The sequence below is a fragment of the Mercenaria mercenaria genome, chromosome 16 (genome assembly GCF_021730395.1).
Source record: "Mercenaria mercenaria strain notata chromosome 16, MADL_Memer_1, whole genome shotgun sequence".
NCBI classification, from domain to species: domain Eukaryota; kingdom Metazoa; phylum Mollusca; class Bivalvia; order Venerida; family Veneridae; genus Mercenaria; species Mercenaria mercenaria.
The window spans coordinates 10,159,311-10,186,120 of record NC_069376.1 but is presented as its reverse complement, the minus strand read 5'-3'; the positions used below and the strand labels follow the sequence as shown (position 1 = coordinate 10,186,120).

Below are 26,810 nucleotides of genomic sequence, written 5' to 3'. Positions count from 1 at the left end.
GATCAAGACCAGCCTGTGCATCCGCGAAATCTGGTCAGGATCCATGTTGTTCGCTTTCAAAGCCTACTAGAACTGTTAGCGAACAGCATGGATCCTGACCAGACTGCGCTAATGCGCAGGCTGGTCTTGATCCATGCTGGTCGTAAAGCCACTATGTTGGTTTTCTCATGGCGCGGCTCTTATATAGATATGTATTTAGTATTCTTTTTTCGCAGTATTCAAAGATATGCATATGAATTGAATCGGTTAAAATGTATTTCGGTCAATTAAATGAATTTATTGTTTAACTAAAAACTAGTTTAAAAGCTGTTAAGCCAGTTTTGTATTCACCTCTTGCTGAATATTAGCCTTAAATATTTTTATACCCAACTCAGAGCTACGTAAACTAGGTATTGAATATTACAACTTCCAATTCCAATCCTGCTGTCAACTGCATCATCTAGTTGATATTATAAATGAAATACCAAATATCAAACGTTTTCTGTAATCACATTATCGTCATAAATCATTCTTACAGAAACCAGTCTAAGCCAATGTCAGTATATGTAAATCAACCCAATATGTTGGTTTCATGTTAGCTCTCGTGTTTAGAATACCGTCGATCTTATTTCAATATATTTTAAATCAGAAGTTCTTATACGCGAACTGGCGGGTTTTACTAATACTAGGGACCGGCCATTTTATATTCTGGTTGTGTGTGTTGAGGGGGTGGGGGTGGGGTGGGGCAGAGGGGCTGTGATATTCTGGAATTGGAGCGTCTTCTGCGTCTCGCACTATTTCGCAACTCACATTCAGTTTAACAGTCTTCTGGAGGAGCTGCTCTTTGCAAACAAGCAAACAGCCTAACCGACAACCGACAACCATATTATCAGTGTACATATTCAAAAGTTTCATCATGTAACCCAACAGAATGCAGAAATTTGCGTTTAATATATAAAAGCTTTTTCCGGGGAAGGACCCCTTTCCCCCATCGGCATGACGGCATGTTCGGATTTCTCCTATCTTTTATGTTTCAATATTTTAATGTATGTAAATATTATACCGTGTTTCGTGACAAAGCTAAGTTATACATGTTCTTAATGTTTGTTATTTGAAACATAAAAACAGCTGTACAGTCTGATCTAAATCCATAAGGTGTTATACGTCTCTGACACGCCAGTGACATTAATCAGTGGACAATATAATGTATATGTTCTTTAGTATGTTAGGCTGTCATGCCACTACGGGCACTATGCTGTTAGGCCGCTAATCTACTTGGCTGCTAGGCTGCCAAGTTTCTTCATCTTGATGAGGTGGAGGACGAATTATTTTTGATGCAATGACTTTTATCAAATTGTCGCGGAGAACATACACCTCACCCAGGTATCCGTAGATCTACGCTGCAAGGCTGCTAGGCTGCCAAGTTCACACACATCAACAGACATCATTTCCCGCCAAATTAACATTTTAGGATTTTCCCTGATGTTTAAATTTTGCTTTACCGCAGCAGTTTTATGTCACATCTTATATTTATTATTTAAAGAGAATTCCTATAGTTTTTTTCCTTTCATAGAATTTTTTTAAATTCACATATATGATAGGAAAATTTGTGCTGAAAACAATAAACAAATAAAAACAATAGGTCACCAGGCTTGTTTTTGTGAAAAATTGTTTTGAACACACCCACTGTTGCTGAAACTGCCAGCCATTTTTCAACATTTTCATAATTTTCTGCTTTTTTATAAATACCAACCAAAATATACATCCAGGCAGCACAATACGTTTTTTTCTTTTTACAGATTTTATTATATACTTATTTGATATCATAGTCATATTTGTACTACTCTATCCTTACAATAATGGGTACAAATGAAAAAATATATTGTTTCATATTTACTTTTGTGAACTTTTTTCAATGAAAAATACCCATAGTGAAGACTTTTTTTTTTAATTTTGAAAAAAACTCTTTCATAGAATTTTTTCTTTTTCTTCATGTGTATAGATAATTGTATTGTGAGCATAAAAATGGCTAAAAATGTATGGGTCACCAGGCTAAATTTTATGTTAAGACCGCTAGAATACAACACCTGTTCGGACGGAAATGGCGCGAACCTGGCCAAATCGATTACATGTATGTCTGCTAAAAGTTAAAAAAAAGTTTTAAAAATTCTTAATTCTTTCTAGAATTGAATACTAAATAATCTGAAAGGTGATATTGTCTTATCAGTACTAAGTCAATTATCTTACATTATATTAACAACAATGTCTTTGTACTAAAATGCGATGTGAAAACACAACCACAAAAATAGCAAGATACCTGTCGGGCATGATACTTGTCAATACAACATAAACCAGTATCAACATTTGATTACTGATATAACTTATCAAAAATGTTATTTCATTCAATATTCCTCATATTTAAGATTGTCTGTAACATGTTTCAACAAATGTTGACTTCAGTTCAGTTTTCCATAGAAAATGTCGGCTGCGCAGAAAGATGCGCATTAAAAACTATAGGAATTCCCTTTAATGAAAATATCCGTTAAGATTAATTGATTGCTAGTTACGTTCCCAAAATACAGCTCTAATGTAATATATTCGCATATTACATCCAAATAATGATTTTGATCAAGGGAAAACCACTGTACAGGAACGTAGGAAGCATTTTCAGATTGGGGGGGTGGGGGGGGGGGGGCACACATTATGAAAATCAGCTAAAAATTTTCTCGCTGTCAAAAAATTGCTAAGGTTATTACCATTATCTATCAAATTATTGGTGGGTGACTGCCCACCCCCAGTCCCCTCCACCTGTTCCTACGGCCCTGCTGTATGATATCATTTCGGTTCTTACACGATACGAAAGATAACAACAAAGCTTGCAGCGCGCCAGTGTGGCGTTTGATATGGAATGACGTTATATGTGTCGCTTAAGGACACGTCACGGCTGAGATAGTTTAGTATTATTGCAATACACCATGGGTATCAAAATTGTGTTTCCAAGACATGTGCTCATTACATAAATCCTCAATATCTATGTAAAAATAAGTGATGTGTTTTGTATGTTTGCAACACTGTCTGTTGCTCTTATTAGTGACAAATGACTGAAAAAATAGGAATTCTTACGTGACTTGGACAGACAAAACGACAATAAGGTAACAATATATTATTTTATTGTTTTAATTTCTGAGTTGTAAGCTACAATATAGAAGACCCATTTTTAAGAAAATGAAACTGGAAGTTAGAAATAACAGAACATTTTTAATTAGGTCATGAGTCATCATACAACTGTCAAAATTTGTCATTAGTTTTCACGAGTTGTCAACATTATTTTTATCTCTCCATTCTGCAAATGCATTGTTTTTGTAAGTATCTTGGTAGGACATTGTAGTGTGCAACCTACTTTAACTTTCCACATTGATATGTTTGCTTGAAATTGCTTTGTTGAACTCACTGTTCAAAGTCACGTAAGAATTTCTATTGTTTTAGTTTATTGTCTGTAATAAAGGTATCAAACCTCAAAATAAAGATGTAAGAATTGCACCTTTCTGGTAGGCAAAGGAAACTATTTGGTTGAATCATAGGATACCGGTTTTTGGAGAGAACAGAATATTCTTTGGTTTTTATCATTCACCGGAAATTCAAAATGTGATACCACCTTAAGGTCATTCTGTTATATTCCTTCTTAAAATATCAAAACAGACTATACCTGAATAACACACTACTCATCACAATTAAAGCGAACATGTTGACACAGTAACTCAGGGTCAAAACTTATAGTCTGTTTCAATATAACTTTAAGTACTATATAGTCTTTTTTCGAAATTATAATTCGGTCACAGTATAGGTTGTTTCAGAGATTATCATTGATTCACGGTGTCAATCCATAACGGATACCTCGTAGCGCAATTTACCTTACCAAGCCCCTCGAAGCGCAGGGCACAGGAGCCTCACAGCTCAAAACATGGACTCCGGCGAAAAAAAGAGTTAATAAAAAAGGGTAAAACCGTTAAAAACGACAAGTATAATTTATCAAGACTCTTGCCATGTCTCGAGGAACTTCTGATATGTATACTTTTGTAGTATGGTATGCTTTTAATTCAATGACGGGCAAGACAACGTTCTGTATCGAAAATAAATTGCCCATATCACGGTGTATTTTGTAAAACATGACAAATATTTGGTTAAAGTATGGTAGTTGCAGTATAAATAGCTCTTTATACAAAGTAAAATAGTTAAGAATTAGTTCCACGCACAGTCCAAAATGACCATTCAGACAAGTGCTCCACAGAATGAGGAAAAGGCGTAATTCATAAGGTACCTATATTTTCACAAACACGGGTGTCCTTTTGGCACCTGCAAATTGTCTAAAATATATACTTAGTAGCACCGGACACCTTTAAGATGTATGACACCGGACACTTTTAAGCTGTATGACACCGGACACCTTTAAGATGTATGACACCGCACACCTTTAAGATGTATGACACAGGACTGCTTTAAACTATAAAACACATAAATAAGTAAAATGCCATGCTTTTGTCTGATTTTAACACTTTGTTGAGAGTCTGTAAAACACGATGTATAGAACTGGGATAAAAAAAGTTCGTACACCTGTTATCATTTTGATTTGAGATTATAGGTTGCACGGAATTTAGAGTTGCTGGAGATTTCCACATTCAAATAGCTACATACTTCGAGGTGCATGATTTGCGACGCCGAGTCATCTGCTTGAACTTCTGTGGATGTAGTCCAGCCAGTGTTTGTTGGCGATGAAGAAATTACACTAATTCCCACATCCTGACTTACTTCAGATGATTTGAACTGATACTTTCGTGATTCGATACAGCCGTGCTTGCTTCATTATTTGGACCCGAGTCGTCTGCTGTATCTACAGTTGTTGTGGTCATACAGGAGTCTGTAGTCGATAAAGATACTATTCTGTTCTCGTCAAACTTATCCAGAGTCCAAAACATACCTGACGGTAGAATAGTGACATTATTGTTTTCGTCACAGCTAGATTCTTCGTCTGACAGCGGGGTCATGCTAAACATCGTCAACCATTTATTGCGCTCATAGAATAAAAAATAAATAAATAGTTACTACTTAGAAAGAAATGTGGCCTTAGATATACATAATATATTCGATGTCTCCTTCAGGCAAAGCTCGGGGTAAGATGTGCGAAAGAGGGAGAAAGAAATCGGAGAAGATATTCGTTTGTTTCAGTGTGAGACTGAAATATATTTCACAAGTCTGAATACTAGATGCCATATTTCCACGTGTGGCATGTTACTCATGGAAATGTAAGATGTGGTGTTCAGGAGTGAGTGATAATTTCATCTAACATGTGAAACAAACAAACTATCTAACTCTTTCATGTTTCGACAAAATTTACCTATCCAATACTGAATTTCTTACCAGTGGAAAATGCATTTGATATTTTTCACTTTGAAATTCCAGATATATTTCTCAATAGTATGCCAATAATTCACTGAAAGCATGTATTTCCCCTTAAATATTTTTAAGTTTGTTACATTTTTTTTCAAATCACTGTGATATTCTTGCGTTCAGAAATAAAGAACATATTACCGCTGTGTTTACCTTAAATTGTGGCGTCTTACACCTTGGAAAACATATTGTAGTTTAAACATCGAGCGAGCGAAACGAATGAGAGAATAAAGTTGGAAACCTCACATTTTCAAACTTTAACAAAGAAACATGCATGCTCTTTACCCTAAAACAGGTAGATGTAAAAAATATATATGTAGGATATTAACATGTAGAAAATGTAGGGAAAATTCAGCAACCAACGCTAAACTAAACTGACGCAATGAAATAAGTGTCTTCAGAAGGTGGTATTTTTACTGCGACGAATGTTCGATGGAACTGTTAGTTCAACGAGTATAAAACATATTCAAACATATGAGCCGCGCCATGAGAAAAACCAACATAGTGCGTTAGCGACCAGCATGGATCCAGACCAGCCTAGGCATTCGCACACTCTAATTGCAATAGGCTTTGAAAGAAAACAGAGGAGATGCGCAGGCTGGTCTGGATCCATGCCGGTCGCAAAGCAACTACGTTGGTTTTCTCGTTGCGCGGCTCATATATGAGAGTGGTAAGAAAATTCCATGGATGAGCCTCAGTCAATAGCTTAAAGATCTGTCACATGTAAACACAGTCTGTGACAATTATCCTAAAAGCTTTCCGTTCGGAAACTAATTTCCAGAACGGGAAGTTTCCTCTACTGGGTATAAATATGAAATGACAGGCTTTGTCACTCATTTTTCGAGGAACTTTCTTGCCATGGATTCAAAACATGACCGGACCATGGGGTTTGTCACTAGTAAGTACATACAGAACGTTATTTTTGAAAACAAAATTATATGAAATGCACGTCTCCTGTTGCGTATAAATGACAGATGTGATGAAAATAACCACATAATTATAAAACTTAAGGTAGACTACCCGTAGTTAATAGGCCTCAATTTCACCAAAAGCGTACATACAACTTGGTAATGTAAGCTTTGAAAATGTCAAACGATAGAAATAAGGTACATATTGACAAGTAACATAGTTCTAAAAATTTCCTTTAGATTACCTCCCCTGATAATTTTGTTTTTTCATGAGTTATCTCCCCAAAAACTAGATAAAGTAGTTTTCTACTTTTCCCTATGGCGAATTTTAGATTTCTTTTTTGATATTTGTACCAGAATCATATAATGCGGCTTTCTACTGCAAAAAAATCTCAAAATTCAAGTTACGATTCTCATAATCAAAGAAATTGTATATTTCCCATAGGCATCAATGTTAACTTCAATACCGATTATCTCCCTCAAAAATGATAAAATTTGAAAAAAAAATATCTCGGAGAAACGTTTTATTTTTGAATTAGATAGTGTCGTATTTAGGTAAAGAAGAATTTTACATAGAAATATAGGAACTTCGATTATCAATTTGTTGGTAGTGCAAAAGCAACGTTAGAAAGGCAACATGGCCCATGATTCAAATATAGCAAGACTGTTCCTTTTTTTTTTTTTTTGATGAACCACTTATTTAACACTTACCATTTCAATAACCTCAAACAATCACTAGTTAGTGCAGAAAGTTTGCAAATATATTATGTTGTTGTACCAAGCAGAATTTTTTTTAGCTCACACATACTTGTCATTATGCACTGCTCATATATGCGACTTTTCTAAGGACAGGCGACAAACTGGCAGTTTGTCTTTAAACTGTCAAATGTTTGGAGCAAATTAATCTCTTCTTGTTTAAAAGAAACCAAAAATGATAAAAATAGCAACATTGACCGAAATGTCCACAATGCTTTAATAAAATGTATAAATACCACCATTATTAACACACTTAATCATAGGCAGCTAAGCTCATTAAACTGGACATCACGCTAAAGGGTCTCCGGTCTCCGGTGCAACAGTTTTATAGGACTCCGGTGTCGTTGCACTTTCGTTTGGATTCTATTTGCGTGATGCTGTAGCTCTTCAAGTGACAGCACGGACCGTATATTATTACAGGTAAAGTATGTATGCCAGGAGGAAAGTTTTAGCACCAATTTCCTTGGCGAGAACGTAATACGTATTTAAATAATGCGGTAAATGTGCATGTTTACGACCACTGAAAGCTTACACTTGTCAACTGCTTTCATTATTTTGTGAAATTGCTTGGTTAAATTTTAATTTTTAGCCATTTATTCATAAGAAATATATATAGCAAGTTCCGTGAAGGCAGACTCCCGAACATTTATATAGCAAGTTCCGTGAAGGCAGACTCCCGAACATTTATATAGCAAGTTCCGTGAAGGCAGACTCCCAAACATTTATATAGCAAGTTCCGTGAAGGCAGACTCCCGAACATTTATTCTGAAACAACAGCGTACTTTTACTTACTACCTCTGCAGTTCTTGAAACTGGCTTGTTTTTAGCTGCGAGGCTCCGTTGCCTACGCTTCGAGGTATTGGGCACGGTAAATTGCGCTAAGAGGTATCCGTTATGGATTGACATAGTGTGATTGCGGGATAACTGTATTAACATTTCCCAGTCTTTTTTTGTCTTTTTTTTTTTTTGTCATTTTTTTTTCTTTTTATGTATAATCTGTAATCTAATCACCTTTTGGAATGATATGCAAAACAGCAACCATGATAATACTATACATGTTATTAGACTTCGTACATGCTTATATCACCATGTCATGTTGAATTGAATGTATCTCTTGCATTGTATACTCAAACAACAGTACAAGTTTCGTGTTCTGTATTGTTCTGTTCTGTCCTGTATTATAAGAAAGTCAAAATTTCCGCCATCTTCGTGTCTTGGGAAAACAAGTCTGGTCGTGTTATAATATTTCTTAATTTTATAATTTTATGATGACTTCAGTGACATTTTAATGACAACGTCGATAGAAATGTTACAGAAATGGCGAGACAAATACTTAAAGGTAGCACAAATTTTTCTAGTGCACCACACGCTTGAACTCTATCACTAAATATATGTATAATCATATCCCATAGTACACTACGAAGATGTACAGGTTTGTACGGTGCACCGTTAGGGCCATTGTAATAGTACGATGGTGATGGAGAGAAATCACGATGACGGAGACGCGAAGGTACGATCACGAAGACACGAAGGTACGATCACGAAGACGCGAAGGTACGATCACGAAGACACGAAGGTACGATCACGAAGACGCGATGCTACGATGACGAAGACGCGAAGGTACGATCACGAAGACACGATGCTACGATCACACGGTTGTGATGTTGTGATGCTACGACATCACGATGACAAACATTCGCTATTACTTCGCGTCATCGTCTTCGTGCCTTCGCTCCATCATCATCATGTTGTTGTACTGTCGTGTCATCACCATCGTAAAATATCGCTGTCGTGTTAACGCCTTCCTGTCTGACATGCGCATACAAAAGTGAACAATGGAAGAAAACATGGCTTCCAGTATTAGGAGTTATTGTGTGTCGTGGTACACATACATGTACATGGAAATGCAAAAGCTGCTGAGACCAATATAAAATGAATAATGTACATGATAATGTTTGTGATATATGTGCTTTCATACGTCTTACAATCGGTATGGATTGAATGTTATGCAAGTATCATGCCTGTCGTCAGTACGGGACCTTTTTGTTTTCGGGGTCAATGAGTCAAAGGTCAAAGAAACCTTTCGAATGAAAACAATTTCCACTTACTTACAAAAGAACGCTTCGTCCTACAGTCGTGTTACTTCATAGGATGATTGCTTGTTGTCAACATATAAAATTACATAGCTACACAATTGCCTGTAGTCAACATATAAAATTTCATAGCTACACAATTACCTGTAGTCAACATATAAAATTACATAGCTGCACAATTGTCTGTAGTCAACATATAAACTTACATAGCTACACAATTGCCTGTTGTCAACATATAAAATTACATAGCTACACAATTGCCTGCAGTCAACATATAGACTTACATAGCTACACAATTGCCTGTTGTCAGCATATAAAATTACATAGCTACACAATTGCCTGCAGTCAACATATAAAATTACATAGCTACACAATTGCCTGCAGTCAACATATAAAATTACATAGCTACACAATTGCCTGCAGTCAACATATAAAATTACATAGCTACACAGTTGCCTGTAGTCAACATATAAAACTACATAGCTACACAATTGCTTCTGACCGGCCATCACGCGGGGTAGGTGTTGGGGATATGTTTCCTTTGTTTACATTGAGAAGTTACTCGCTCTCGCACTTGATGTGAAATGTATCAATGCAGGTAGCCATGACCCTTAAATGTTATTTAATAGAATGTGTTTTCCAAATATACGTCTGGCATGTGTATGGACTTGTTTTTCTCAACAATGTTACTACTATTCCTGATGAATTCTCAGTTATTATTGTCAAAGGAAAGTTCATGTTTTTTTGGGAAGATGAGTTGAAGTTACTAATTGTTTTTACTTTTTACTTAACGAGGCGATACAAAACGGGTTCTTCCTCCTGTATCCATTACCCAAAAGTTGAAATCCATTTGCACTTGCAGAAACACTCGCAGACTTTAAGGAGGTATTGTCCAATTAGTTCTTTCTCCAGTTGAAATCACCTGTAGGCTCCAGTTTATTTGCACTTGTCTGTGATACATAGAGGAACACACAATGACCTTCAGGAGGTGGTGCTAAACTAATTCATTTTCCCATAGGCAACGTTAACAGGTTGATATTCATTTGTACTGGTCTGCAACATTTTCAAGAACATTCGCAGACAGGAGTCGATGCCAAACGAGTGTATTGTCATAGACATCCTTACCACTTGCAGGTTCATTTTCATTTTCATTTGTCTGCAACATTTAAATAGCAACACCCTCAGACTTTCAGCAGATTAAGGTGTGTCGATACCTTATTCGTCAAATACGGCATTCCATCCGATTTTGATGAAACTTGGTCCAACTGTAGCACTATGTTTCTAAACTATTTTTGCGTAGTCTTGGCAACAATGCGTCATCAGTGATGACGTCACGAACGTCACAATTAAGGGGGCCAAAATGTCGAAATACTGCCGTTTTGAGTCCTCTAAAATGCCTAACTATGATTTAAAATCAGCGAAACTGTACATTTTGAAACTTTATTTAATTTATATTAGGACTAGCGTGTTTGTAAGTGGTATCAAGTGTAAATTGTGCGCAGGACTATATTCAGTAACCGGGAAGCAATACCTACAACTAAAATGTATTAAATCACAGGGAATTATCTCCCCTAGAAACGATTGTCTTGTTACATGGATATTTCGTACTAAGCAGGTAAAATAATGACGGGGAAATTACAGGACCGTAGGAAGCATTTTCAGCTTTGATGGGGGTGGGGTACACATTATAAAAATCAGCTAAAATAAACTCGCTGTCAAAACCTTGCTAAGATAATTACAATAATCGATCAAATTATTACCCCCCACCGCACCGTTCCTACTTCCTACGGCCCTGAATTACCTCTTTTGAGAATCCAGAAAATCAATGACAGTGTAGCCATTTTATGTAAGGCACATTTAATTGTTTATATTAGCTTTTTACAGACATAGCTAAAATACCGGAGGAGTTTTGAACAGTTTGCAAGTTAAACAACTACATAGGTCATGCCTGGATGGTGTCTGGGACACGTCTCAGCTCTAAAAATGTTAACATTTGAAATGGAATGCAAAGTTTGCTAATGATGACATACCGGTACCTGGCTTAAACAACTGATGCAGGCTGCCAGCAATGAACACCACGGTTGGATGAGGTTATTTTACATGTACCAGACATCAAAGCAAAAGAGAAATTATTTGAAGGATCAGAACTTTCAACATGTACTCTGTAATATTGGCATACCTTGCTGTAGAGGTGAAAACATGCTATCATATACTTTAAGAAAATCTGCACAATCATACGGTATCCACCCTGTAAGTTATTAACTACAATTACCATGACAACGAAACTGTTTTGAGTGGACGCATGTTACATATTTCATTCATGTCTCATGGAAAAAGCACAACCAAACTGAGCTTACTCATAATTTGATTAGGTGCGTTCTTTACTTCCACAAAGAACTTCCTATGTACAGAGTAATTACAGAAAGATTATATCAAAGTTTAAAGGCCCATAATGCTTTAATCATTTATTTAAAAAATGAGAAAGTTTCTAAACAGATGTTATGCGTACTAACGTGGTTAGAAAATGACTACTAATAATACTGTAATTGGACTACACATGAACTGTTGTATTTAGAGCAATAAAGGGAAGTAATAAAAAAAGCAATAGACTTAATAAAACATTTAGGTATAATCAGCAATAATGAAACCTTTGACATTTATTAAAGAAATGAATTATCATAAATAGGATTTCACAAAATATTAAACGTATTTTATGTTTATGATGGAAAATGTGGCAAGCACATTTTAAACAAAGGCCCATCTCCGCCAGGAATTACCGTAGCAATGTTCGGTAAACGTGAACGCAGCAACTAAATGAACAAGTCTGGACATCACGACCAGCAAATAACCTATATACACATAAAAAAACATCAGCAAATGGTTCTTTTGCGATAACCGATGCGCGTGCAGTGACGTCATTGGATGTGCGTAAACGGTCTGAAAGAGTAGTTATCATTAATTTTTTTTCATACACTGTACTAGTATGTCGTTTTAAGTATATAGAATAAGTATATAATACTTGTTAATACAAAAGCGAAAAGCGGAACAAGTCGAATATGTTTATAATTTTTTTATCAAAAATAGCATATTAGGCCCCTAATAGTAATGTTTAAAAAATGGCATTTGCTTGCCAATGGTATATTCTTATCGCATAGTGCGGCAATTTTCCTTTGATCTTTGCAGCATGTTATACATAGTAACACACATTATTACTACAAAACTGTGCTGATATCTTACAAAACTGTTGCGATATATATCAACACGGAAATCTCTATAGAGTTTCATAAGAAAAAAAGTGTTCCGATATATATCAGCACAGTAAAACTGTTCCGATATATATCGGAACACTTTTTCTCTATTGAGGTCCTATCAAGGGAGTTATATTTTTTCCTTTCAAAGAAAAGATGATTTTAGCTCCAATTTACAATTCACAGAGAAAGAATTGTCACAAACACCTACATTTATAAAGTAAAAGAATAAATAAACTAGAATATTTCAAAAACTTGATAGTTATTGCCAAATTCAGAAATACATGAAATATATGAAATTCTGAGATTTCTCAAATGTTTCTTTTTCTTTGATTTTTTTTACAAACAAAACAACAAGTTTTACAATATGTCTGGCCAATGAAATGCAAAGATTTAAAACCAATGCAGAAATTTGTTGGGTACTTTTATCTGGGGAACACATTTTCTAAAACAGAAGTTTTAGTGTTTCAGTCAGCGAGGCGCAGAATGGGAATCAAAATAGTAAAAATAATAATAAACAAATTTAAATGAAAATAATATATAAATTTTAATGATAAACTATGCGATAAAACAGTTATAATATGTAGTGCTCGTGTGTTACCAGGATATATCAGAGCTAGGGGTACAACTCGTTATTTTTCTCTTCACATATCTGTCTCGGCCTACCGGCCTCGACGATATGTGCAGAGAAAAATACCCTCGATGTACCCCTAGCTCTGATATATCCTGGTAACACACTCTCACACATACTATAACTATTACTTACAGTTGACCGTGCTTCGCACTTTGTTGCAAATTTTTAAAAACTTTTACCGTGCCGTTTTTTTATAAATTTTGTGTAATTTATGGTATTTCCTCGAGCTCAAGTAGAGACACATTTCAAGTTGGCGGCCTGTATCCAAAATGTTTGCAGAGATTTCATTATACAATTATTTTTTATGAAAGAATCATCAAACTATTGATAAACAATTATAAAACTAAAAAGCATAAGTGTCAGTATAATTTTTTCTAGGGTGCCTCAAGTAATCAGATTTAATGAGACAGAATTCTATCTCCAACATTATAAAATTGAGGTCGAATCCTGCGGGTCTGTTTTCAATTTTGCTCACTTCATTCAAAAATAACTGTGGGGCAGAAGTATATCTTACCTGAATTTCTTCCACAATATGTAATCTAAAGAATGAAAGCAAATAGAGAACTTTTACCGCACGTAACTCAGTACTTTTAAAGATGTCTAACTCTACCCCTTCTATTTCAGAGGTAAATTCACTTTGAACATCAAGAAATTGCTTATCAAATGAATATTTTCCATTTTTGTACAATAAATCAATATCAAGTCTTGAAAGAAGTAAAAGCTTATTAGAAAAAAAGAAAAATAAGGAAAAATAATTTGGTCCCAGTGGGGCTTGAACCTACGCACCCCTGAAAATCGCAGTCAAAGTAGTTTATGGTAGAAAATGAGTACTCTTCAAAGAGGAGATACTCTATTATGGGCCTAATACCTTAAGAATATGAATAGAGTTATTTCATCTCAAATATTCAGAAAGCGTTACATATTAGGCCTATACATCTAACACATGAATTTACTTTCCTATGTCCAAAAAAAAAAGTCATTTCAATCATGCTCCACCTAACGATTTTCAACAGACTATTATAAAATTTTCACATAGACTGGTATTTATTTACAGCTCTCTGTAATACATGACCACAAACTTCTTTTTTCCAGCAGAGCGCAAGATGACGTACTTTACAGGTTTTTTAAGTAGTGTTTCTATATACAATAAAAATACGGCTGACATCAAAATACGGCGAATTTCTTTTTCTTTTTCATCGATTTTCAACGGACTGTTATAAAACGTTCAGAAGTAACTGTTAATGTTGACGATATTTCCGATAAACTGGTATTTTTTCAGATCTCTGTTACTCTCCATTTTACAGTTGTAAATCTTCAAATATGACTACAACATTCATTAATTTCAACAGAGCGCAAAATGAGGTACTGATCAGGTTTTCTAAGTAGCATTTGTATAATTCATACTACAAAAATACGGCAGAAGTTCTTTATATTCAAGTTTGTGTTTAAATTACCTAAAATGATATAAAATTTGTCCAGATTATCGGAGGCAAACGATTTATAAAGTTTAACGTAAAATGCATAAAACTGACTAAAACCGAAGCAAACTTTTGCTTAAAGACCTATGTTTAACAAACTGCCCGATAATTTTATCATTTTTTTAAATAATAATTTTCAATAATATTGAACAAACGTACATAATTTCAATCTGCAATCGCTATCGATGCTGGAAAAGAAAAAGACCGTTTTAGAGTCTGCTCTAATTCTGATTGCGTTTCCCCTATCCCAAGTTTATGGGAATTCCTTAAGTTTTTTGTCAAATATTGGCCAGGATCTTTACTGTTCGTTATTCTCTCAGGAAATATTTACGGAACAACTCTGTTAACATTTAATTTTATAATCTAACGTCATAGATAGACAGTCCATTACAATAACTTAATATTATTGTTAATTTTTAAACTGGGTAATAGTTTGTAGCGATTCTTCCTACTGACATGAGATTAATTAAAATCATAAAAAACTAAACCCTCAAGAGAAAGAAAAAGACGATATAAAGACAGATGTAAGTGAAATATATATGACAACGCAAAACCCATGAAACCATGAAAATACCTATCACTTTCTGTAAGTGGGGTAACATATTTTTTACGACCCAGCTTGAAACAACACTGACCAGATATTGCTTATCGCCAGGCAGTATTGTAATACACACTGAAATTTAAAGGGTGATTAAACATTTGACAATGTCAAATGTAACTTTGTGCAGTCTTTGGACTATAATAAATAAAACAAAACGCACTTTTGAAACGAATAATTAAAAGAATACTCAAACAGACATTAAAGGCACTGGTCTACAGATCGTTCGACAACAACAAAAAATATTTGGATCTGGAAATGAATGCTATATTTTTTTAAGAACGTTTTGAAACTTCTGCTGACACAAATCCGCCTAACTTATTCGCGGCAGATGGAAATGCACGGTAAGAGAGATTTTGAAATTTAATATTGCACAATTGACCGGAACCTTCAGGGACTCTGTATCAGTTTTCCGTCCTCTTTATAGCATATACGGCCTCTTCTAAAACCTTTTCTTCTCGTCATCCATTTTTAACGTCTTCCTTCTTTCATTCAGAGTTTCCTGGTAAATATCAGACTATATACATATCAGAACCGACAAACAAAAACTTTGATCTTTTCGAGGTCATTTTATAAAAATCTACAAATACAACTATAAGAAAATAATACGCCAGAATATGTCACAACATGGTAAAATGACAGAAGACACGAGTTTGAACATGAGAAGTCTTGTGACATGTTCTACTTTTTAGTTCGGAACAATAAATGCTGGATAGATAAAATATTGCCGACAGTCAATAAAAACTCGTTTTGCACATTCATGATACTAATGATAGCATTGAAATGTGAGATGATTTAGAGATTTGAATATCGAGCTTTGATCATATGAAGATTAAAAACTGCACGTTGTACATTTCATAAAAATAAAGATGTTTTCTGCAGTCAGTCAGAAAAATCTTGCAGAATTTTGTTTGAAGTCGCAAATTATCGAGAAGTCTAGCAAGATCACTTATAGATTTGATAAGTCGAGGACCTCGCCTTATGGATTACGTTGCAGGAGGGCGAACCGGTTCTCTAAGCATGGTTGATTTCTCACCAAACAAAGCCTGAGTCATAGAGTTGATATCCAAAATTTTGCATTCCGCTGAAAAAGTAGAATTCACGTTCAAGCGTAATTTATAACGTTTGATAGAAGTGACAGCAGTATATAAAAGACCAAGCATTTTGTATGTTGCAGAGAGACTTCACTTTCAATTTCTTAACATTCTGTTTTCAGTATGGCCACTTTAGTTATTTCAAAGATAACTTAACAAAGATAATTTAACTAAATTTCATTTAGGATTTGAAAATACAAAATACTAAATTCACTATATTTTTTATATGCGTTTGGAAAATAAAAGTATGTTACACGAATCTCTTCAACAGTATGAAGCGGAAGAGAACACATAGATCTTAAAACAGGGGCATCCGTGGCCGAGTGGTTAAGGTCGCTGACTTCTAATCACTTGCCCCTCATCGATGTGGGTTCGAGCCTCACTTGGGGCGCTGAATTCTTCATGTGGCTTAAGGAAGGTCGGTGGTTCTACCCAGGTGCCCGCTCGTGATGAAATGAATGCACGGAGGGGCACCTGGGGTCTTCCTCCACCATCAAAGCTGTAAAGTCGTCATATGACCTATAATGTGTCAGTGCGACGTTAAACCCAACCAAAAAGAAAAAAAAAGATCTTAAAACAACATGTCATATTTGTATACTTTGCTAAATAGATGAGCTTGCAGCCGATTTCCTCGAGGTTTGACTGTAATGTTTGTGTCACTCTTACAGGTGGCGCTGTATCGCAGGCGACTACTTGTGACTAGAGGGCGCTCCACGGTTTGATGTTTTCCCAGAAAGACCTGTTACTTTTTGTCGGAAACAGACTGTGGCATTGACGTACTAGGTGGAATTTGATGAAGAAATTGAAACATTAAGTGTCTGAACGGCAACTGATCGTCTCCTAATTGTCTGTCTACAAACAAGCTTATCTTTTTTTTCATATTTCCAATATTTCTTAGCTGAGAAGGAGAGGGACATAATTATAACCAAATTAACACCCTCTGGAGTTTATCTCTTATAAATAAAAACCGTATCCGTAGATATATCCCCGTTCTACTTTCGTGAAACTGAAAACGGTTGTTACATATTTTGAACAAATTTTGCCGTTGTGTTCAAAAGCAGACGACATTACTTACTTGTATCGGTGGACATTGTTCGAATGTGTCCAGGGGCAGGTGAAGACCCGAAAGCTTCGAGCATTTGTACCTGAATAAAACCAATTTAGATTTGATAACTTCTATTAACTGTCAAAATCTTAATATCAAACAACATTTCATAAACTCATTAAGCGAAAAGATTTCGATTAGAAATAAAGAAACTATGTTCCAACACCGCCGTCTTCAGGAAAATTAACCCTTCTTTATCTTAATACTGACATTAACACAATAAACAAATACCAAGCAAAAACATAAATTACAAAGTTAAAACAAATATTCAAAGTAGCACATGCGACGTTGTTATGGAACAGTCGAGGTTAGAACCAATTCTGGAGAGTTTAAACCAATCTGTGCGCACCGCACTTAACCTTACGCAGTTGCCCACCAACTTTTCCCCTTGTGCGAACTAAACCTGATCTCACAAGCCGTAGATGAACAGTAATTAAAATCGGAAAATTATGTAATAATACTTTATGTGTCAAGCCGCCCTATACATAAACATAGAATCTTCGTTTTGTAAAGCAAAGGGAACTTATAGATCTTAAAAATGCATGTTTGCATTAGCATTTGTGTACTTTGCTAAAAAGTTAAGCCTGCAGACGATTTCCACGAGGTTCAACTGCGACGTCTGTCTCACTCTTACAGGTGGCGCTGTATCACCATCTTCCCAGGAATGCGGACGATTACTAGAGGGCGCTCGACTTTCTGATTGTTTCCCTGGGTGACCTGTTAGTTTCGCCGGAAAACAGACTGTGCCATTGACGTACTGGCTGAAATTTGATAGAGAAATTCACACATTAGCTTTCAAAACGCGAACTGCTAGTCAACAAGTAGTATGGCTAGATAATTTGTTTTAATTGCAAAATATTTTTCTAATTTTCTACTTTCTTTTTTTTGTGATTATGTTAGAAGACTACCTCTCAAGTTTGTTCTTTGTTTTGATACGACATCACTTACTTATATAGACTGACGTTGTGTTCTGTAAGCAGACGACATCACTTACTTGTATCGACTGACGTTGTGCTCAAGCAGACGACATCACTTACTTGTATCGACTGACGTTGTGTTCTTTAAGCAGATGACATCACTTACTTGTATCGACTGACGTTGTGTTTTATAAGCAGACAACATCACTTGCTTGTATCAACTGAAGTTGTGTTCTATAAGCAGACGACATCACTTACTTACATGTATATCGACTGACGCAAGGCGATTGCGCCAAGGTGCAAGGCATGGATTTTTCTTCTCTTTTTTTGTGGTTTCGCCATTTTACATCGGAACCTGAAATTAATTCAGTGTTTTAAAACATCGGATGCCTTAATTCATAAACATTTCATAAATGCATTAAGAATCTCAGAGAAAATAATCCATCTAAAAGAAATAATGTAGCAAAAGCGCCGTCCCCAGGAATATAATCCTATTTTAGGGTAAAAACTAACATTTAAACAATATAGACAAATAAAATAAAGAAAGTAGTACAATGTCACACCGCAATGGAACAGTCAGAGACAGAAATAAACTTCTCGAGAGTTTAAACCGGTTAATTGCACCAGACATTACAAAGTGCGCAACAAACCTCGGAAAGTGCGCACCAGACTTCAAGTACTGCCCACCAGACTTCAAGTACTGACCACCAGACCTCAAGTACTGCGCACCAGACCTCAAGTATTGCCCACCAGACCTCATGTACTGCCCACCAGACCTTACAAAGTGCGCAACATACCTCTGAAAGTGCGCACCAGACCTCAAGTACTACCCACCAGACCTTAAGGACTGCCCACACCAGACCTTATATAGTGTGCAACAAACATTAGAAAATGCGCATTAGACATCAAGTACTGCCCACCAAACCTCAAGTACTGCCCACCAGACCTTATACAGTGTGCAACAAACATCGGAAAATGCGCATCAGACCTCAAGTACTGCCACCAAACCTCAAGTACTGCCCACCAGTCCTTATACAGTGCGCTACAAACATCGGAAAGTGCAAACCTCAAGCACTGCCCAGCAGACCTTAAGGACTATCCACCAGTGTGCAACAAACATCAGAAAGTGCGCATCAGACCTCAAGTACCCCCACCAGAGCTCAAGCACTGCTCGCCAGACCTCAATTACTGCGCCCCAAACCTCAAGAACTCCCCACCAAACCTCAAGTACTGCCTACCGACCTTATACAGAGGCACATAACCTTGTATAGTGTGCACAAAATCTCAGGTACTGCGGACTAAACCGCTGTCTGAAGGTCACGAATGTCTAAGAGCACATTGTAATACAATTTAAAGGTGCGTGCGCTTTATTTTTGAGATATTTAAACATGACTAAAGTGAACTACACATACTACTAATTTTCGACATTATTTAGAATTATTTAGTTGTCAGATGTTTTAATGTCATATTTAAATTTTAGAAGATTTTGATATCCATTCTAAAGATTCTATACGTTGTGTTAACAATCAGCTCTTAAACACATCATTAAAATCAGGAAATTGTTTTGAACTATGTAATTGTTTGTAAATAAAGTCTATACTTTTCAATGATCCTTCTTTGAACGCTGTATCTATGTCTGTAGGCTTGCTGCAGAGACATTTGGAATGCCTTAGATGTCGGCTCATCTTCTTCCATCTGCGGTCCAGTGCTGGTCATCCTTCAGCGCCAGTAAAAGCGCTCGCTTCGTCGAGCTGTTGTCAAAACAGATCACAATTCAACATCTTGTTAAATGAAAAAATTTTACTGTGTTTAACTTTAATAACTCGGACCGGAAATCTTAACATTTCTTTGAATTTGAAAAGCGCTTTTATTATTATTATTATGATAAAAATAATAATATCAGACTGGTTTATAGGAGGTAATGAATTATGAGTAATCACGCTTTCCCTTTCTAGCATCGGTTTGGAGAAACTCTGTTATTGCACCGGTTTCATGTATATTAAATGTTTTCCCAATTGTTCAAAATGACACACAACATAACAACACGGGGTTCAAGTATTGGTTGCTGCCTTGGAAGCGCACTGTTATGAGAATATGATAATGACTGGTTCCCGACATAAGACTAAAATGTGCGGAGTGGGAAGTATGTGTGTCTTTGGGAAGCGGCAAATCAACGATGTAAAAATATGTCCACATTTATTGACGCGAAAAAACAAAAAAATTCAAAATGTACCGTTTCTGACAGCATACAGTTTGGAAATCATAAATGGACTGGTTCGTATTTATTTGACGACCCTTTTTGTTGTATTCGTGGTTTTTGGGATTTATAGAGTCTACGAGAGGTGTTGCACATTTTCATTATCTCTCACAAAAAGATCAATCAAACCGAGTCTGTTTTTAATCATTTTTTTTTGTAGCGATATATGCTTCCAAGAGATCATTTACATATTTTATCATTTATGCAATATAAAGTAAAAAGCCGTTAAACATTTAAATCTTGCTGGATAAAGTTTAAAACTTACCCTGTATCACTATTACATTAAAGTCTGCCACAATTTCCATGGATTCGCGTGCAATAAGATACAGAGCTTCAACATACACCCGGATGTTATCAATATGTCACCAGGGGGCGCACGTATTTTTTTTAAATTGATAGATTAAGGCATGAAGGCATCCTGAAAAGAGAAACATTTATTTTCATTGGCATTTCGATATTATAAGAGTTACAGATATAAAGCTTAGCCGTTCATATATTACAAAGGAAAGCAATTTAAAGCAATTCAAGAAGTACATGTTCTGTATACAAGAACACACCCAAAACCGCTTTTTCTTTGTAGTTCTTTTCCTTTTTTTGCATACAATATTTAGTATGAGAACTTATATTTGTCATTTTTTATTTTGTTAATTTTATACGAGTTTTTTAAGCTTTTAGATGTTTTGAAGGAGGCTACTTTAAATACGTATTTAGTGGATTCAGTGTTGTAATATTTTCTGGTCCTTTGGGATCATGGAGTCCATTCAACATATGTGTAATAGAGTCCGCTTAAGCCGGTGCTAAGGGGCGTAAGAGGTGTTGAACATTTCATTACCTCTCATGAACAGACTCAATCCAACCGAGTCTGCTATTATTATTATTGTTTGCATTCTCTGCTTCCAAAGGATCTTTTTATAGTCTCCATCGCAGAATCCATGTTAAATAAATACTAGAGGTATCCGTGGCTCAACGGCTTCGGTCACTGACTTTAAATCACTTGTCTCAAGTAGAATTCTCTGATGTGTTGAAGCAATCCAATTGACCTGTTGGATGTCTGTGGATCTATCATAGTGTTCCTTCATCATGTTTTAAAACCCGAAAAAATTTTTTGAAGGGCAGCTGGGGTCATCCTTAGAGCGGAACGCCAACCTATGACCTATAACTTGTCGGTGGATGTGACCGCTAACATAAAGAATAACGCTACATTGCGAAATAAATAATGCTTGTAAAATAATCATATAGTTTAAATTGGGAAATTTCACAATCGCACTTTGCTTTATGTTTTTGTAATTTGTATCAGTCTATCTAAAATATATTGATATACTTTAGATGTCTTTGGGAGGCAACGAGCACGAGCATTTGTTCAATTGAGGCATATGTTCGCTTGTAGGCACTCCGGGAAATCTTTAAAACCTACAAATAGTTCGTGTCATATGTTCGCTTGTAGGCACTCCGGGAAACTCTTTAAAAACTAACAACGTACGTCTGTGTCATATCAATGTCACGTAAGCACGGCACATATAACAAGAAGAAACTACACAAAAGGATATGAACACGCAGAATTCAGATTTAGAAATAGTTTTCATTTAGCTAGAATTTCTGATAAAAGAGAATCATATTATCAAATTAATGCCTAAACCAAAGTGATACTTTGAAGAACACGAATAACTTTCTTATTTATGGGTGTGTGGATATTATGAATTTTTTTTGAGAGGTAATAAAAAGCGTGACCTGGGTCTTCGAAATCCATCGCAGTAAGAACGATACCACAATGTTATTTTGATAACCTCTGCAATAACGCATACAAATGTAGCATGGTACAACAAACCAACATGCCTGAATGAGTTATCTCCCTTCCAATGTCTCCAGATTAAAACATCTGTTTAGTGACAGGCTTTAAACAAAGGGACTTATCATGATACGAAGTAAAAACATTGCTTAACATATGCCTACTTAGGGGAACATGGGCTCTTCCTCCATCTACGAAAGCTGGAAAATTCGTCATGTGACCTCAATTTGTGTCATGTGACCTCAACTTGCGACTTTAAACCGATGTTCTTGTAAAGAACTTAAATATAGACTCAATATTTATTATAGATATAGGGGTAAATAAATCCATTGAGATCCAAAAGTAAATCATAATTTGAAAGTTTCTCGTGCAATAAAAAATTTAGACATAGATTTCCGTATGAATATATTTTTCGTATGCTGAATCCCGTCCCTGTCTTACTCATTTATGTCGAACACTGCTTAAAGTGCTACTTATTTATGTCGAACACTGCTCAAAGTGTTACTCATTTATGTCGAACGCTGCTTAAAGTATTACTCTTTTATGTCGAACACTGCTTAAAGTGTTACTCTTTTATGTCGAACTCTGCTCAAAGTGTTACTCATTTATGTTGAACGCTGCTTAAAATGTTACTAAAATTTGTTGTATACTGTTTCTTGTGTTTCCCATTTAAAAATTTTTTTATAGAGTCCGATCAATGACCAAAGAAACCCAAAAATTTGACCTTTATTTTAAATGAAAATTTGGGCTTTACACATACTAGAATATTTTATGAACCCTGGTGAACGATAAAAAAAGACATTCAATATTTTCCGTTCACCAATGTATTATCAGTATGCGATTCGAGCGTTCTCCAGTCCTCAAGAAAAGGAATTACCTATCATGACAGAAGGATTCCGAAATCATACACGGAGAATTACGGAAACGCACGGAAATTGCCGATTGTAAATACGGGCAACTACCTTCAGTTTAAATTGTGACGGAATGCTCTTGATTCATAGAAACTCTGTATATACTGTACCATGTTCATGTCAATTCCATTAGTGTACGCCCAGGTGTGTAAGAAGGACTCGTGCAATCAGTTTGCAAGATTCTTCGGAGAATGGTGAATGTTTTGGTTTCTTTAATACCTTTCATTTTCTCGTGGTACTCATCTGTCCCCTGATACACTCGCACCGTTGACACTCAGCAGCTCTGTAAAATATATAAACTCTTAAAACTAGACCGCCAATTAAAAAATGACCAGGATGTAATTTTTTTAACTTACATCATTAGCTGAGATAATGAAACCGCAAAAATCATTCAAACCATCTTATTAAACATGCGCGTATTACCTGTACTACTGCAAACATTCTGCATCTACTCTAAAGTAAATGGAGTGAAAAAGAGAGGTGTCTGAAATGATTAGAAGGAGTGGGAACCGTTCTAAATAAAACCTGGTGTAGATCTAGATGCATAGTCACGTGATTAATATTTACGACAACTGAATGCAGGTCTTGGATTTTAAATTCAGTAGGACTGGGTACCAGTGTACCATTTTCTTCCGTAGACTACTCTAGAATATTTAAGAACACCGTTCAAAGAAATCTAATGACTTTGACCTAGTTGTCTCAATTCCTAGTTTATGCAAAATTTTTCTCAAATTTTGGGGATATTCAACGTTTATTTACATTTATCGGTTTGAGACAACAGTTGTAAAAAGATTTGTATATTCCGGCTATGTTTCCCTTTTTTGGTACATTTATTAACGATAAATCAAATGCTACTTACATCCAAGCAGAACAGCAAATATTGAGAATATGTTTTCGCCGTTGTTATTTGGTGACACGTTTCCGAATACTATTGACGTCAGTGACGTAAACGTAAAATATAACGCTGTATGTAATACGTCTTTATGCTGGGTCCACTATCTGTAACGTTGGCAACGTTAGCTTCATTGATTCTCGTGGCTGCAGTATCTAATTTATCCCAGAATACCAGAAAAATGATAAAACGTTTCTATAAAACATAACTATGTTAAAAGCAGACGTCGCGATTACGTTTTTTTTCAAAGTTTATATCAGTATACTGACACTTGTTTCGTAAAGTAATATACATGTTTTACATGTTGTTCAATTTTCATGTCAAACAACTCTTTCTTTCTATGATTTGGTGTTGTTTGATTTTTGTTTCTCAACCTTAAAGAGTAATTCGAACTTTTGTTTTGAAGACGGACGGAAAAGGGCATATATACAAACTATATTATATCTCATCATATACGAAGATGCATAATGATTGTGTCCTTTCTAATAAATGTGTTTCTATACAACTACTAGTGAGACCTATAACTTTGAAAGTTCCCTCCAAACATTTACTATGACACCAACCTGTAATAATTTCGTTTTAGCATTCTGCGCAGCAGTATTAGCAGACAGATATGCAGGATCTGACAACAGTTTCTGTAAGACACTAAAATAGTCTTGTAGATCTGTATCTTCCATCTCTAATTGTGGGCAATGTCGAACTGCTCTGCCTACATCTCTACCCTGTAAACAAATATCACAAAAGAATTGTTTCAAAAACGAAATACAACATGTATATAAATGATTCAACCCGCAAAATATTTATTTCAAGGGATGCATTTTTCATATGTTTCTGTTGTGTTTTTGTCGTTTTTATGAAGACTGCAACAAAATGTTGTTGTTGTTTTTTGTCTTTTGTTTTAAATTCGATCATTCGTAAAGTGACAAGCCGGTTGTAAATAATCGTTTACGCTCGGTTTTCCAATTCACACTTCAAGAAAATTGATGTAAATGTTTAAAATATCTTCGAAATGGTAAGAGCTGTGTTGAGCTATATGAAAATGAAAATCAAACGAACTTGATCTTTTTACCTGTAAGTGTGTCCTTGAGCTTTAAGTTTGTGGCCTTGGTCATAATAAAGAACAAACAGGTATAGTCCTTTTTGGCGTTTTTCTTTGCATATAATTTGATTATCAATATCTGCATGGAAAAATAATGACTAGACTTTTTTTTTAAAAAAAGCAGACGAAATTCTTGACTTTATCTCTAGGAGTGATTTGACCTTTGTGCCAAGGCCATGGATTTAGGAATACATCGTTTTGTTTTTAGGAGTATTTGTACCACGTTATATGACTCGATTGATGACAGTGTTATAGACAGGGTAAGCACAGGATGGACCGTAGGAGTAACTGACTAACGGACGGATAATGCGCACACAAATGACTTCTGAATACAGGGGAAAAGATATCGGACAATTTATTCTAATCAAACTCATGAAGTGTTACCTGTTCAAAGATGTTGTTCTGTTTGGAAAGGTCGTCGTGAATTTTCGTTTGAAATGCTTTATAGTTCAGGACAACACTGGTGATACCATTGAAATCAGTGTCTGCTGCATTCATCGCATCTGTGTATCCGTCAGGTGGCATGAAACATTTAGCAACTTCCCACGAATTGCTGCACCACTGGGTAGCATCAGTGTTTTTATAGGATGGACCAAAGTATCGATGGGCACGCTGTATCTCGTTTTTAAAATTATGACATATCTTGTTAGGGCAGCCAGACGGAAGATATTGCGTGGCAGAATTTCTATGGAAGTTACATTTCCCACGTCTTGCATTACAAATTCTATTTGTGGGGCAAATGACGACATTTTCTGTGCAACAAATAGAACACGTGGTGCCAGCAGGAAGTCCATTGTTGTTGCAAATGTCGCTCAAACATTTCTGCTGGAACTGTTCTATTTCATCATGAACAAAAGGCTCTATACCTTCTTTGGTAAATAACACACCTAATCCAGCCTTAATCCAATTTTTGAATTTGGCTCCTGATAGTTTAGGATCATACAATGGAGTGGCCATATTTTGTTTAGCACATTATTGAATAACGTAATCCAAAGTGTTAAGTCCACGTTCGCTCAGTTTACTTCATTTATTACCGTTTTTTGTAACATCTTTAAACTTGGAAATTCAACTTCAATGTAAGTTTAACTTGCACGAGGGGTCATCTTAATCTTCCGTTACCTTTAGATATGACAGCCGGAAATCCATTTCACTTTTTTAAATGCAATCCTGCTTAGTGTTCAGCAGTCTGAAAAAGACATAAAAAAATGTTACACCAGAATATTATATCGTAAATTCAATATATCATCATCTACGTTACTCCGATATGTAGTCAGGGAATCTAGAATAATTTATGAAACATGTAAGGATTATAGGTTATAATTGTATTGAGAAATTTGACTGCAGCGGAAATATTGCTCGACTTAATCTTTTATTATATACCCATATATGATACAATGATAATTATACATAAATAATATATATTCTTAATAATATTTAAATTAAATAATTATATTCTTTTACTGGAGTAAAATTGAAAATTCACTTGAACTTCTTAACAGATGAAACTGACGTCATAATATTTAGTTTAACCGAATTAAGGTTAAACTCTTTATTCGGCAAAAATGACTCCCCTTGTACACCATACCTTCACGTGACCAGGGAATTCTGGG

The 26,810-nt window shown here is 35.6% G+C and overlaps 2 protein-coding genes across 4 annotated transcripts in view; both read right to left on the bottom strand.

Moving 5' to 3' along the window:
• LOC123540064 (uncharacterized) overlaps positions 1 to 26,379 on the bottom strand; it is a 414,957-nt gene extending 388,578 nt beyond the window's left edge. For both annotated transcript variants that reach the window (XM_053526102.1, XM_053526101.1), the window contains exons 1-2: positions 25,585 to 26,379; positions 24,665 to 24,823 (exon numbers count right to left, since the gene is read on the bottom strand). In XM_053526102.1, the coding sequence (XP_053382077.1) occupies positions 24,665 to 24,823; positions 25,585 to 26,157 (732 nt within the window). In that variant the 5' untranslated portion in view covers positions 26,158 to 26,379. The remainder of the gene's footprint in view (positions 1 to 24,664; positions 24,824 to 25,584) is intronic.
• Positions 17,260 to 20,000, bottom strand: LOC128546076 (uncharacterized). 2 transcript variants are annotated; one of them, XR_008367688.1, is made up of 4 exons: positions 19,856 to 20,000; positions 18,333 to 18,610; positions 17,905 to 18,099; positions 17,260 to 17,378 (listed from the first exon to the last, which is right to left on the bottom strand). XR_008367688.1 is itself a non-coding variant. In XM_053526104.1 (4 exons), exons 1-4 carry the CDS (start codon positions 19,969 to 19,971, stop codon positions 17,285 to 17,287), a joined length of 498 nt encoding a protein of 165 aa, XP_053382079.1. In that variant the 5' UTR covers positions 19,972 to 20,000; the 3' UTR covers positions 17,260 to 17,284. The 2 variants fall into 2 exon arrangements, 1 of the variants encoding a protein (XP_053382079.1); XM_053526104.1 differs by having other exon boundaries at positions 18,518 to 18,610.
• Positions 26,380 to 26,810: the final 431 nt, after the last annotated feature.

What these genes read in the sequence shown, in the direction of transcription:
- LOC128546076 (XM_053526104.1), bottom strand. Translation starts at nt 19,971, where the DNA reads ATGACCAGCACTGGACCGCAGATGGAAGAAGATGAGCCGACATCTAAG. An exon ending in TTGCGTCAGTCGATATACAT is followed by an intron (nt 18,100 to 18,517) that starts GTAAGTAAGTGA and finishes ATCAAATTTCAG; the next exon opens with CCAGTACGTCAATGGCACAG. An exon ending in AGGCTTAACTTTTTAGCAAA is followed by an intron (nt 17,379 to 17,904) that starts GTACACAAATGC and finishes GGTTTTATTCAG; the next exon opens with GTACAAATGCTCGAAGCTTT.